Genomic DNA, 13,078 nt, shown 5'->3' with positions numbered 1-13,078 from the left:
GGAGTGAGGTTAGTGGAGGAGTGGCGGAGGGAATTCTGCGCGTCCTCAGCCCAAGGCAGAACATCCGCCCACTCCCCCATCCGGTCCTGACAGTAACACCTCAGGACCCTGCCCACTTCCTGATTGACCCTCTCCACCTGCCCATTAGCTTGAGGACGGTACCCGGAGGTGAGACTGACTGTGACCCCCAGGCGTTCCATGAATGCTTTCCATACGCGTGTGTTGAACTGAGGACCACGGTCTGACACAATGTCCCCCGGGATCCCGTAGTACCGGAAGACGTGCGTAAAAAGAGCGTCCGCGGTTTGCATGGCCGACGGGAGCCCAGGCAGTGGAAGGAGGCGACAAGCTTTGGAAAACCGGTCCACCACGACGAGAACGGTGGTGTTCCCCTGTGAGGGGGGAAGGTCAGTGACAAAGTCCACCGAGAGGTGAGACCAGGGTCGTTGTGGAACCGGCAGGGGAAGGAGCTTTCCATTAGGGAGGTGTCTTAGACTGGGCACAGATGGAGCAGGAAGAGACGTAAACCCGGACGTCCCTAGCCAAGGTGGGCCACCAGTACTTCTCAGTCAGGCAGGCGATGGTACGGCCTATCCCAGGATGACCCGACCCAGGAGCCGTGTGCGCCCAGGAAAGGAGGCGGTCACGCACACCCGTGGGCAAGGAGGCGCGGTTCTCCGGGCACGGTGCGGGTCAGTACGCAGGGCCTGAAGAATGTCGGCAGCCACGTCCCACACCACGGACGCAATGATTCGGAACGGAGGGATGATGGGGGTCTCCTCTTCCTGTCTCTCCTCTGCCTGGGTTGGAGCAGGGGAATTCCCTGGCTTGTCACCTCCTCGCCTATTAGTGGATAGAGGGCAGGTCGGGGAGAAATGACCCCTTTCTCCACCATAGGAGCAGAGGCCCAGATTCCTCCTCCTCCTACGCTCTGCCTCGGGCAAACGTGCAGAGCCCACCTCCATCGGCTCTGGCCACGGAGCCTCCGGATTCCGCGCAGGTCTTCGTCGGGACCGCAGGAGGTTTTTCAACCGGATCGCCATGCTGATGAGCTGGTCGAGTGACAGGTTGTCATCACGGCAGGCTAACTCCATCTATACCTCCTCCTGCAGTCAGCTGTGGAACACGGTGACCAGAGCCGACTCGTTCCATCCCGTGGAGGCCGCGATGGTCCGGAACTCCAGGGCAAACTCTGAGGTGGTCCTAGATCCCTGGCGTAGTCGGAGTAGACGCTCACCCCTCTCTCGGCCCTCCACAGGATAATCAAACACCGAGCGGAAGAGGAGGGTGAAGCGCTCGTGGGACTCGACCTCGGGTCTGCCCGTTTCCCAAACCGCAGCACCCCAGTCCAGGGCCCGTCCGGTCAGTGCCAAGATGACTGTGGCAACCCTGTCTCTCCCGGAGACAGCCTCGGCGTAGCGAGCGAGGTATAGGTCGCAATGCAGAAGGAATCACTTGCATCTCGCTGGCGCGCCGTCAAAGCGCACCGAGTGGGACTGGGGTATTCCGCGGACCGGCTCAGATGGAACGGAGGCAGGAAGTGGTGGTGTGGGGGCTGGTGCCGGAACCAGTGCTGGAGACTGGAGGGACTGCACTTTCCCCTCCAACCGCAGGATGTCCATGGCGCTGCCGGGTCTGGAGACAGTCCTCGTGATGCTGGCCTGTCTCTACGATGGTCGCCAGCTAAGCCTTTCCCCTGTCTCCATTTTATTGGGTTGATTTTTCTGTCACGTTGTATAAGGATTTGAAGACTGGGGCAGGAATACGTAATAGGGGTTTTATTTTTGATGGGGACGAAGCCCAAAACAAACACGTAAATATATATAACACAGGGATGTAACCTAAACAAAAGAGCGAGGTGTAATCCTCTAAACAATACACGGGACGAGACCCGTAATAACAAGAGCACAATACATGGTACTCACAATGCATAAAAAAAACAAATAATGAAAGAAAAGCATTGCAAGTTTGAATTTTTGTAAAGTTAGTGTGGGAGAGGTGGATTTTTTTTTTATATTGATCAAGAATGACAAACCTCCTGGCATTGACAACTTAGATGGAAAGCTACTGAGGATGGTAGCTGACTCTATAGCCACTCCTATCTGTCATATCTTTAATCTGAGCCTTGAGGAAAGTCTTTGTCCTCAGGCCTGGAGGGAAGCCAAAGTCATTCCGCTACCCGAGAATGGTAAAGCAGCCTTTACTGGTTCTAACAGCAGACCTATCAGCTTGCTGCCAGCTCTTAGCAAACTGTTGGAAAAAATGGTGTTTGACCAAGTACAAAGCTATTTCTCTGTAAACAAATTAACAACAGACTTTCAGCATGCTTATAGAGAAGGGCACTCAACATGTACTGCACTGACACAAATGACTGATGATTGGTTGAAAGAAATTGATAATAAGAAGATTGTGGGAGCTGTACTGTTAGATTTCAGTGCAGCCTTTGATATTACTGACCATAACCTGTTGTTGAGAAAACGTATGTATTATGGCTTTGTAACCTCTGCCATATAGTGGATTCAGAGCTATCTATCTAATAGAACTCAAAGGGTTTTCTTTAACCTCTTAAGGATCGGACCCTTGTTTTCAATTTCCGCCTAAAATGACACACCCAAATCTAACTGCCTGTAGCTCAGGACCTGAAGCAAGGATATGCATATTCTTGATATCATTTGAAATGAAACACTTTGAAGTTTGTGGAAATTTGAAATTAATGTAGGAGAATAACACACATTAGATCTGGTAAAAGATAATACAAACAAAAAAACATGCATTTTCTATAATTTTTTTTGTTCCATTATCTTTGAAATGCAAGAGAAAGGCCACATTATAATATTGCAGTTTAGGCGCAGTTTAGATGTTGGCCACTAGATGGCAGCAGTGTGTGTGCAAAGTTTCAGATTGATCCAGCGAAGCATTGCAATACTGGACTATTTTGTATCAAGTCTGCCCATACGTGCCGAATTGGTCAATTGATACATTTTCAAGTACATAACTATAGAGAACATACAAAAATGATATGGTAATACAAAATGTAAGTTTACACACTCCCAGGAATGTCATACATGATGGATCATTAGCTTATACACTAACTTTCACACATCTAGATGGCCGGGCGGGGTGGGTGTGGAGCCAGAGACAGCAGAGTTTCAAACTGTAGCACCCAGTTCCTACATTTGAAAATAAAAATTGATTTTATCAAACAAAACTATGCTACATTTAATCACTGGGACCCTTAGGATGACAAATCAGAGCAAGATTACTGAGGTGAATGTATCAAACCAGTTGCCGTGATAATTTTGTTGTTGTTGTGCACTCTCCTCAAACAATAGTATGGTATCTTTTCACTGTAATAGCTACTGTAAATTGGACAGTGCAGTTAGATTAACAATAATTTAAGCTTTCTGCCCATATAAGACATGTCTATGTCCTGGAAAGTTTGCTGTTATTTACAACAGTCATGCTAATCACATTAGCGCACGTTAGCTCAATCGTCCCGTATACGGGACACCAATCCCGTAGAGGTTAACGGAAGCTTCTCTAATGTCAAACATGTAAAGTGTGGTGTACCGCAGGGCAGCTCTCTACTCTTTTCTATTTTTACCAATGACCTGCCACTGGCATTAAACAAAGCATGTGTGTCTATGTATGCTGATGATTCAACCATATATGAATCAGCAGCCACAGCTAATGAAGTCACTGAAACCCTTAAAGAGTTGGTCTGTTTTGGAATGGGTGGCCAGTAACTAAGAGCATTGTATTTGGTACAAATCATTCCCTAAGTTCTAGACCTCAGCTGAATCTGGTAATGAATGGTGTGGCTGTTGAACAAGTTGAGAAGACTAAATTATTTGGCGTTAGACTATAAACTGTCATGGTCAACAACAAAAAAAGAGGTCTGTCCGTAATAAAGAGATGCTCTGCTTTTTTGACACCACACTCCAAACAGCAAGTTCTGCAGGCTCTAGTTTTGTCTAATCTTGATTATTGTCCAGTCATGTGGTCCAGTGCTGCAAGGAAAGACCTAGTTAATCTGCAGCTGGCCCAGAACAGAGCAGGACCTAGTTAAGCTGCAGCTGGCCCAGAACAGAGCAGGACCTAGTTAAGATGCAGCTGGCCCAGAACAGAGCAGGACCCAGTTAAGCTGCAGCTGGCCCAGAACAGAGCAGGACCTAGTTAAGATGCAGCTGGCCCAGAACAGAGCAGGACCTAGTTAAGCTGCAGCTGGCCCAGAACAGAGCAGCACGTCTTGCTCTTCATGGTAATCAGAGGGCTGATATAAATACTATTCCTGCCAATCTCTCTTGGCTAAGAGTTGAGGAGAGACTGACTGCATCACTTCTTCTTTTTATAAGAAACATTAATTTGTTGAAAATTCCAAATTGTTTGCATAGTCAACTTACACACAGCTCTGACACACACACTTACCCCACTAGACACGCCACCAGGGGTCTTTTCATAGTCCCCAAATCCAGAACAGTATTATATAGAGCCATTATTGCATGGAAATCTGTTCCATCTCATATTGCTCAAATAAACAGCAAACCTGGTTTAAAAAAAACTGATAAAACAACACCTCACGGCACAAAGCCTCTCCCCTATTTGACCTTGATAGTTTGTGTCTATGTATTGATATTTAGGCTACGTGTGTCTTTCAAAATTGTTTATGTTGTTCTGTTCTAGTCTATTAATGTTCTGTATTATGTAATGTTTCGTGTGGACCCCAGGAAGAGTAGCTGCTGGTTTTGCAACAAATCAAATCAAATGTTATTTGTCACATACGCCGAATACAACAGGTGTAGACCGTACAGTGAAATGCTTACTTACAAGACCTTAACCAACAATGCAGTTAAGAAAAATAAGTGTTAAGAAAGTATTTACTAAAATAAACTGAAGTAAAAAAGAGACAAGTAAAATAGAGCAGCAGTAAAATAACAGTAGGGAGGCTATATACAGGGGGTACCAGTAAAGTGTCAATGTGCGGGGGCACAGGTTAGTCGAGGTAATTGAGGTAATATATACATGTAGGTAGAGGTAAAGTGACTATGCATAGATAATAAACAGAGTGGCAGCAGTGTTGGTAGTTGAGGTAATATATACATGTAGGTAGAGGTAAAGTGACTATGCATAGATAATAAACAGAGTAGCAGCAGTGTTGGTAGTTGAGGTAATATATACATGTAGGTAGAGGTAAAGTGACTATGCATAGATAATAAACAGAGTAGCAGCAGCGTAAAGGGGGGGACGACAACAAAGTAAATAGTCCGGGTAGCCATGATGGCTTGGGGGTAGAAGCTGGGGGGGTAGAAGCTGCTTCCTGCCATCCAGGACCTCTATACCAGGCGGTGTCAGAGGAAGGCCCTCAAAATTGTCAAACAATTTGCAAAAATTGGAACAAATTGCAAAAATCTCTGAAGCTGGAGACACTTATCTCCCTCACTAACTTTAAGCATCAGTTGTCAGAGCACCTTACCGATCACTGCACCTGTACACAGCCCATCTGTAATTAGCCCACCCAACTACCTCATCCCCATATTGTTATTTATTTTGCTCATTTGCACCCCAGTATCTCTATTTGCACATCATCTCTTGCACATCTATCATTCCAGTGTTAATACTAATTGTAATTATTTTGCACTATAGCCTATTTTATTGCCTTACCTCCATAACTTGCTAAATTTGCACACACTGTATATATATGTATTTCTGTTGTATTTTTTTTTTGACTTTGTTTTGTTTTACCCCATATGTAACTCTGTGTTGTTGTTTTTATCGCACTGCTTTGCTTTATCTTGGCCAGGTCGCAGTTGTAAATGACAACTTGTTCTCAACTGGTTTACCTGGTTAAATAAAGGTGAAATAAAAATAAATAAAATAAAAAGACTCCAGCCACCCTAGTCATAGACTGTTCTCTCTGCTACCGCACGGCAAGCGGTACCGGAGTGCCAAGTCTAGGTCCAAAAGACTTCTCAACAGCTTCTACCCCCAAGCCATAAGACTCCTGAACAGCTAATCATGGCTACCCGGACTATTTGCACTGCCCCCCCACCCCATCCTTTTTACGCTGCTGCTACTCTGTTAATTATTTATGCATAGTCACTTTAACTCTACCCACATGTACATATTACCTCAACTACCTCAACTAGCCGGTGCCCCCGCACATTGACTCTGCAACGGTACCCCCCTGTATATATAGCCTCCCTACTGTCACTTATTTTACTTCTGCTCTTTTTTTTCTCAACACTTTTTTTGTTGTTGTTTTATTTTTACTTTTTTTGTTAAAAATAAATGCACTGTTGGTTAAGGGCTGTAAGTAAGCATTTCACTGTAATGTCTGCAACTGTTGTATTCGGCGCATGTGACCAATAAAATGTGATTTGATTTGATTTTGTTAAGAAGCCTTTTGGACCTAAACTTGGCACTCCGGTACCGCTTGCCGTGCGGAAGCAGAGAGAACAGTCTATGGCTAGGGTGGCTGGAGTTTTTGGCAATTTTTTGGGCCTTCCTCTGACACCGCCTGGTATAGAGGTCCTGGATGGCAGGAAGCTTGGCCCCAGTGATGTACTGGGCCGTACGCACTACCCTCTGTAGTGCCTTGCGGTCGGAGGCCAAGCAGTTGCCATACCAGGCGGTGATGCAACCAGTCAGGATGCTCTCGATGGTGCAGCTGTATAATTTTTTGAGGATCTGAGGACCCATGCCAAATCTTTTCAGTCTCCTGAGGGGGAATAATAGGCTTTGTCGTGCCCTCTTCACAACTGTCTTGGTGTGTTTGGACCATGATAGTTCGTTGGTGATGTGGACACCAAGGAACTTGAAGCTCTCAACCTGTTCCACTACAGCCCCGTCGAGGAGAATGGGTGCGTGCTCAGTCCTCTTTTTTTTCCTGTAGTCCACAATCATCTCCTTTGTCTTGGTCATGTTGAGGGAGAGGTTGTTATCCTGGCACCACACGGCCAGGTCTCTGACCTCCTCCCTATAGGCTGTCTCATCGTTGTCGGTGATCAGGCCTACCACTGTTGTGTTGTCGGCAAACTTAATTACATTTACATTTTACATTTTAGTCATTTAGCAGACGCTCTTATCCAGAGCGACTTACAGTTAGTGAGTCCATACATTATTTTTTTATTTTTCATACCCCCCGTGGGAATCGAACCCACAACCCTGGCGTTGCAAACGCCATGCTCTACATCCCTGCCGACCATTCCCTCCCCTACCCTGGACGACGCTGGGCCAACTGTGTGCCGCCCCATGGGTCTCCCGGTCGCGGCCGGCTATGACAGAGCCTGGATTCGAACCAGGATCTCTAGTGGCACAGCTAGCACTGCGATGCAGTGCCTTAGACCACTGCGGCGGCACTTGTAGAAACTATCAAAGTTCTTGAAATGTTCCTTATTGACTGACCTTCATGTGTTAAAGTAATGATGGACTGTCATTTCTCTTTGCTTATTTGAGGTGTTGCCATAATATGGACTTGTTTTTTTACCAAATAGGGCTATCTTCTGTATACCCCCCTACCTTGTCGCAACATAACCGATTGGCTCAAACGCATTAAGAAGGAAAGAAATTCCACAAATTAACTTTTAAGAAGGCGCACCTGTTAATTGAAATGCATTTCAGATGACTACCTCATGAAGCTGGTTGAGAGAATGCCAAGGATGGTGTTGGAGTCGTGCCTGGCCATGCAGTCATGGGTGAACAGGGAGTACAGGAGGGGACTGAGCACGTACCCCTGAGGGGCCCCCGTGTTGAGGATCAGTAGCATAGTGATGAGCTTTGAGGGCACTATGGTGTTGAATGCTGAGCTGTAGTCAATGACTAGCATTCTCACGTAGGTGTTCCTCTTGTCCAGGTGGGAAAGGGCAGTGTGGAGTGCAATAGAGATTGCATCATCTGTGGATCTGTTGGGGCGGTATGCAAATTGGAGTGGGTCTAGGGTTTCTGGGATAATGCTGTTGATGTGAGCCATGACCAGCCTTTCAAAGCACTTCATGGCTACAGACGTCAGTGCTACGGGTCGGTAGTCATTCAGGCAGGTTATCTTAGAGTCCTTGGGCACGGGGACTATGGTGGTCTGCTTGAAACATGTTGGTATTACAGACTCAGTCAGGGACATGTTGAAAATGTCAGTGAAGACACTTGCCAGTTGGTCAGCACATGCTCGGAGTACACGTCCTGGTAATCCGTCTGGCCCTGCGGCCTTGTGAATGTTGACCTGCTTAAAAGTCTTACTCACATCGGCTACGGAGAGCGTGATCACATAGTCATCCGGAACAGCTGGTGATCTCATGCATGCTTCAGTGTTGCTTGCCTCGAAGCGAGCATAGAAGTGGTTTAGCTCGTCTGGAAGTCTTGTGTCACTGGGCAGCTCGCGGCTGTGCTTCCCTTTGTAGTCTGTAATTGTTTTCAAGCCCTGCCACATCCGACGAGCGTCAGAGCCAGTGTAGTACGATTCAATCTTAGTCCTGTATTGACTCTTTGCCTGTTTGATGGTTCGTCGGAGGGCATAGCGGGATTTCTTATAAGCGTCCGGGTTATAAGCGTCCCTTTAGCTCAGTGCTGATGTTTCCTGTAATCCATGGCTTCTGGTTGGGGTATGTACGTACGGTCACTGTGGGGACGACATCATCGATGCACTTATTGATGAAGCCAGTGACTGATGTGGTGTACTCCTCAATGCTATCTGAAGAATCCCGGAACATGTTCCAGTCTGTGCTAGCAAAACAGTCCTGTAGCTTAGCATCTGCGTCATCTGACCACTTTTGTATTAACCGAGTCACTGGTGCTTCCTGCTTTAGTTTTTGCATACAACCCCTTCAGAAAGTATTCACACCCCTTGACTTACACATTTTGCTGTGTTACAGCCTGAATTCAAAATGGATTTAATATATGTTTTCCCTACAATTCTACACACAATACCTCATAATGACAAAGTGAAAACATATTTAGACATTTTTGCTAATTTATTGAAAATGAAATACAGAAATATCAAATTTACATAAGTATTTACACCCCTGAGTCAATATACAGTGGGGAGAACAAGTATTTGATACACTGCCGATTTTGCAGGTTTTCCTACTTACAAAGCATGTAGAGGTCTGTAATTTTTATCATAGGTACACTTCAACTGTGAGAGACGGAATCTAAAACAAAAATCCAGAAAATCACATTGTATGATTTTTAAGTAATTAATTTGCATTTTATTGCATGACATAAGTATTTGATCACCTACCAACCAGTAAGAATTCCGGCTCTCACAGACCTGTTAGTTTTTCTTTAAGAAGCCCTCCTGTTCTCCACTCATTACCTGTATTAACTGCACCTGTTTGAACTCGTTACCTGTATAAAAGACACCTGTCCACACACTCAATCAAACAGACTCCAACCTCTCCACAATGGCCAAGACCAGAGAGCTGTGTAAGAACATCAGGGATACAATTGTAGACCTGCACAAGGCTGGGATGGGCTACAGGACAATAGGCAAGCAGCTTGGTGAGAAGGCAACAACTGTTGGCGCAATTATTAGAAAATGGAAGAACTTCAAGATGACGGTCAATCACCCTCGGTCTGGGGCTCCATGCAAGATATAAGTATGTTAGAATCACCTTTGGCAGAGATTACAGCTGTGAGTCTTTCTGGATAATTTTCAAGCCGATTTAAGTCAAAACTGTAACTAGGCTACTCAGGAACATTCACTGTCATCTTGTCGTCTAAGCAACTCAAGTGTATATTTGGCCTTGTGTTTTAGGTTATTATCCTGCGGAAAGGTGAATTAATCTCCCAGTGTCTGGTGGAAAGCAGACTGAACCAGGTTTTTCCTCTAGGATTTTGCCTGTGCTTAGCTCCATTCTGTTTCTTTTTATCCTCAAAAACTCCCCAGTCCTTAACGATTATAAGCATACCCGTAACAGAATGCAGCCACCACTATGCTTGGAAATATGGAGAGTGGTACTCAGTAATGTGTTGTATTTTCCACAAACATAAAACTTTGTATTCAGGACAAAAATGTAATTGCTTTGCCACATTTTGTGCCGTATTACTTTAGTGCCTTATTGCGAACAGGATGCATGTTTTGGAATGTTTGCATTCTGTACAGGCTTCCTCTTTTCTTCACTGTCAATGTTGTTGATCCATCCTCAGTCTTCTCCTATCACAGCCATTAAACTCTAACTATTTTAATCCTTAAGAGTCTAGCCTTCCTGCTACTAGCCCATGGAAGCGTTATTGAATAACTCATTCATTCATGGAAAAAGTGTATTTTAGTGTCTGTCCTATATCTGAGAGATACAGTGCATTCGGAAAGTATTCAGACCCCTTGACTTTTTCAACAAAGTACTGAGTAAAAGGTCTGAATACTTATGTAAATGTGATATCAGTTTTTTTATTTTTATAAATCTGCAAAAATGTCAAAAAAACGTTTCACTTTGTCATTATGGGGTATTGTGTGTAGATTGATGAGGATTTTTAAAAAATGTAATCAATTTTAGAATAAGGCTGTAACGTAACAAAATGTGGAAAAAGGTAAGGGGTCTGAATAATTTCCGAATGCACTGTATAAGAAATATCAGGAATTATTTGTTTTATTTAACAAAAAAATATTGCCACTAAACTACTTCCATATACACCTTCCTGATATTGAGTTGCACCCCCTTTTGCCCTCAGAACAGCCTACCTTCAGACGAGGCTTGTGAGTCCATGTACATGTTCGTGAGAGTCTCTTAAGCTAATTAGATTTCCAAGGGGGGGCGGACATTGACTTTTAACATCGGTTAAAGTCACCATTGGCCTCATGGTGAAATCCCTGAGCGGTTTCCTTCCTCTCCGGCAACTGAGTTAGGAAGGACGCCTGAATCTTTGTAGTGACTGGGTGTATTGATACACCATCCAAAGTAGATGCAATTAATTAATTAATAAGACCATGCTCAAAGGGATATTCAATGTCTGCTTTTTTTTTTACCCATCTACCAATAGGTGCCCTTCTTTGCGAGGCATTGGGTTTGCAATTCACTGCTTGACTGAGGGACCTTACAGATAAATTGTATGTGTGGACTACAAAATCATATTAAACACTATTTTTGAACACACCATGAGTCCATGCAATGTGACTTGTTAAGCACATTTTTACTCCTGAACTTATTTAGGCTTGCCATAACAAAGGGGTTGAATACTTATTGACTCAAGACATTTCAGCTTTTCATTATTTATTAACTTGTAAAAATTTCTAAAAACATAATTCCACTTTAACATTATAGGGTATTGTGCGTAGGCCAGTGACAAAAAACAACAACTATATTTAACCCATTTTAAATTCAGGCTGTAACACAACAGAATGCGGAAAAAGTCCAGGGGTGTGAATACTTTCTGAAGGGACTGCATGTTGATGATGGAGAGACAGTGGGCAGACACACACACCCCTACCTACACACACACACACACCTACACACACCCACCCCTACCTACACACAGAGAGACAGTGGGCAGACACACACACCCCTACCTACACACACACACCTACACACCCCTACCTACACACACACACCTACACACCCCTACCTACACAACCCTACCTACACACCCCTACCTACACACACACACCTACACACCCCTACCTACACACCCCTACCTACACACACACACCTACACACACCCACCCCTACCTACACACCCCTACCTACACACACACACACACCTACACACACCTACCTACACACACACACACCTACCTACACACACCCACCCCTACCTACACCCACCCCTACCTGTGTGTAACACCAGCTCTCCGCCACAGGCCCTGTAGCCATGTCCCCTACCTGTGTGTAACACCAGCTCTCCGCCACAGGCCCTGTAGCCATGTCCCCTACCTGTGTGTAACACCAGCTCTCCGCCACAGGCCCTGTAGCCATGTCCCCTACCTGTGTGTAACACCAGCTCTCCGCCACAGGCCCTGTAGCCATGTCCCCTACCTGTGTGTAACACCAGCTCTCCGCCACAGGCCCTGTAGACATGTCCCCTGGTGGAGGAGGGGAAGGGACCCGTGACATGGCTTCCCCCTCAGCAGCAGCTTCACCACTTAACCTTTCCTACAGGGGAGCAGAGGAGCAGTTAAGACTAATACACAACAACATCAGACTGAGACTGAGCCATCAGCACTGCATTACCACATCAGATGACAAGTCACAACATTCTACTGAAGCCAGGTTAAAGGTTAAGGAACAGGGTTTATAGAGTGGAAGGGGAGAGAGATGGAGAGGGGAGAGAGAGATGGAGAGGGGAAGGTGAGAGAGAGAGATGAAGGGGAGGTAGAGATATATAGAGAGGGGAAGGAGAGAGATATATATGGAGAGTGGAAGGAGAGAGAGAGAGATATAGGTAACTTCCACAAAGCTGTGAACGATCTGAGAGACAAGGCAAGAAGGGCCTTCTATGCCATCAGAAGGAACATATAATTTGACATACCAATTAGGATCTGGCTAAAAATACTTGAATCAGTTATAGAACCCATTGCCCTTTATGGTTGTGAGGTCTGGGGTCCGCTCACCAACCAAGAATTCACAAAATGGGACAAACACCAAATTGAGACTGCATGCAGAATTCTGCAAAAATATCCTCAGTGTACAACGAAAAACACCAAATAATGCATGCAGAGCAGAATTAGGCCGATACCCGCTAATGATCAAAATCCAGAAAAGAGCCGTTAAATTCTATAACCACTTAAAAGGAAGAGATTCCCAAACCTTCCATAACAAAGCCATCACCTACATACAAAGCCATCACCTACAGAGAGATGAACTTGGAGAAGAGTCCCCTAAGTAAGCTGGTCCTGGGGCTCTGTTCACAAACACAAACAGACCCCACAGAGCCCCAAGACAACAACACAATTAGACCCAACCAAATCATGGGAAAACAAAAAGAGAATTACTTGACACATTGGAAAGAATTAACAAAAAAAACAGAGCAAACTAGAATGCTATTTGGCCCTAAACAGAGAGTACGCAGTGGCAGAATACCTGACCACTGTGACTGACCCAAACTTAAGGAAAGCTTCGACTATGTACAGACTCAGTAAGCATAGCCTTGC

The 13,078-nt window shown here is 45.1% G+C and overlaps 1 protein-coding gene across 5 annotated transcripts in view; it reads right to left on the bottom strand.

Annotated features, from left to right (window-relative positions):
- Positions 1-13,078, bottom strand: part of LOC121554854 (speckle-type POZ protein-like A) — a 39,971-nt gene that overhangs the window by 21,072 nt on the left and 5,821 nt on the right. For 3 of the 5 annotated variants that reach the window (XM_045212062.1, XM_045212064.1, XM_045212063.1), the window contains one exon: positions 11,964-12,080. In XM_045212062.1, the coding sequence (XP_045067997.1) occupies positions 11,964-12,080 (117 nt within the window). The other 2 variants (XM_041868557.2, XM_045212061.1) reach the window with 1 other exon arrangement.

The sequence above is a fragment of the Coregonus clupeaformis genome, chromosome 40 (assembly GCF_020615455.1).
Source record: "Coregonus clupeaformis isolate EN_2021a chromosome 40, ASM2061545v1, whole genome shotgun sequence".
NCBI lineage: Eukaryota > Metazoa > Chordata > Actinopteri > Salmoniformes > Salmonidae > Coregonus > Coregonus clupeaformis.
Note: the sequence above shows the minus strand (reverse complement) of the source record. Positions and strands in the feature narration are given on the sequence as shown.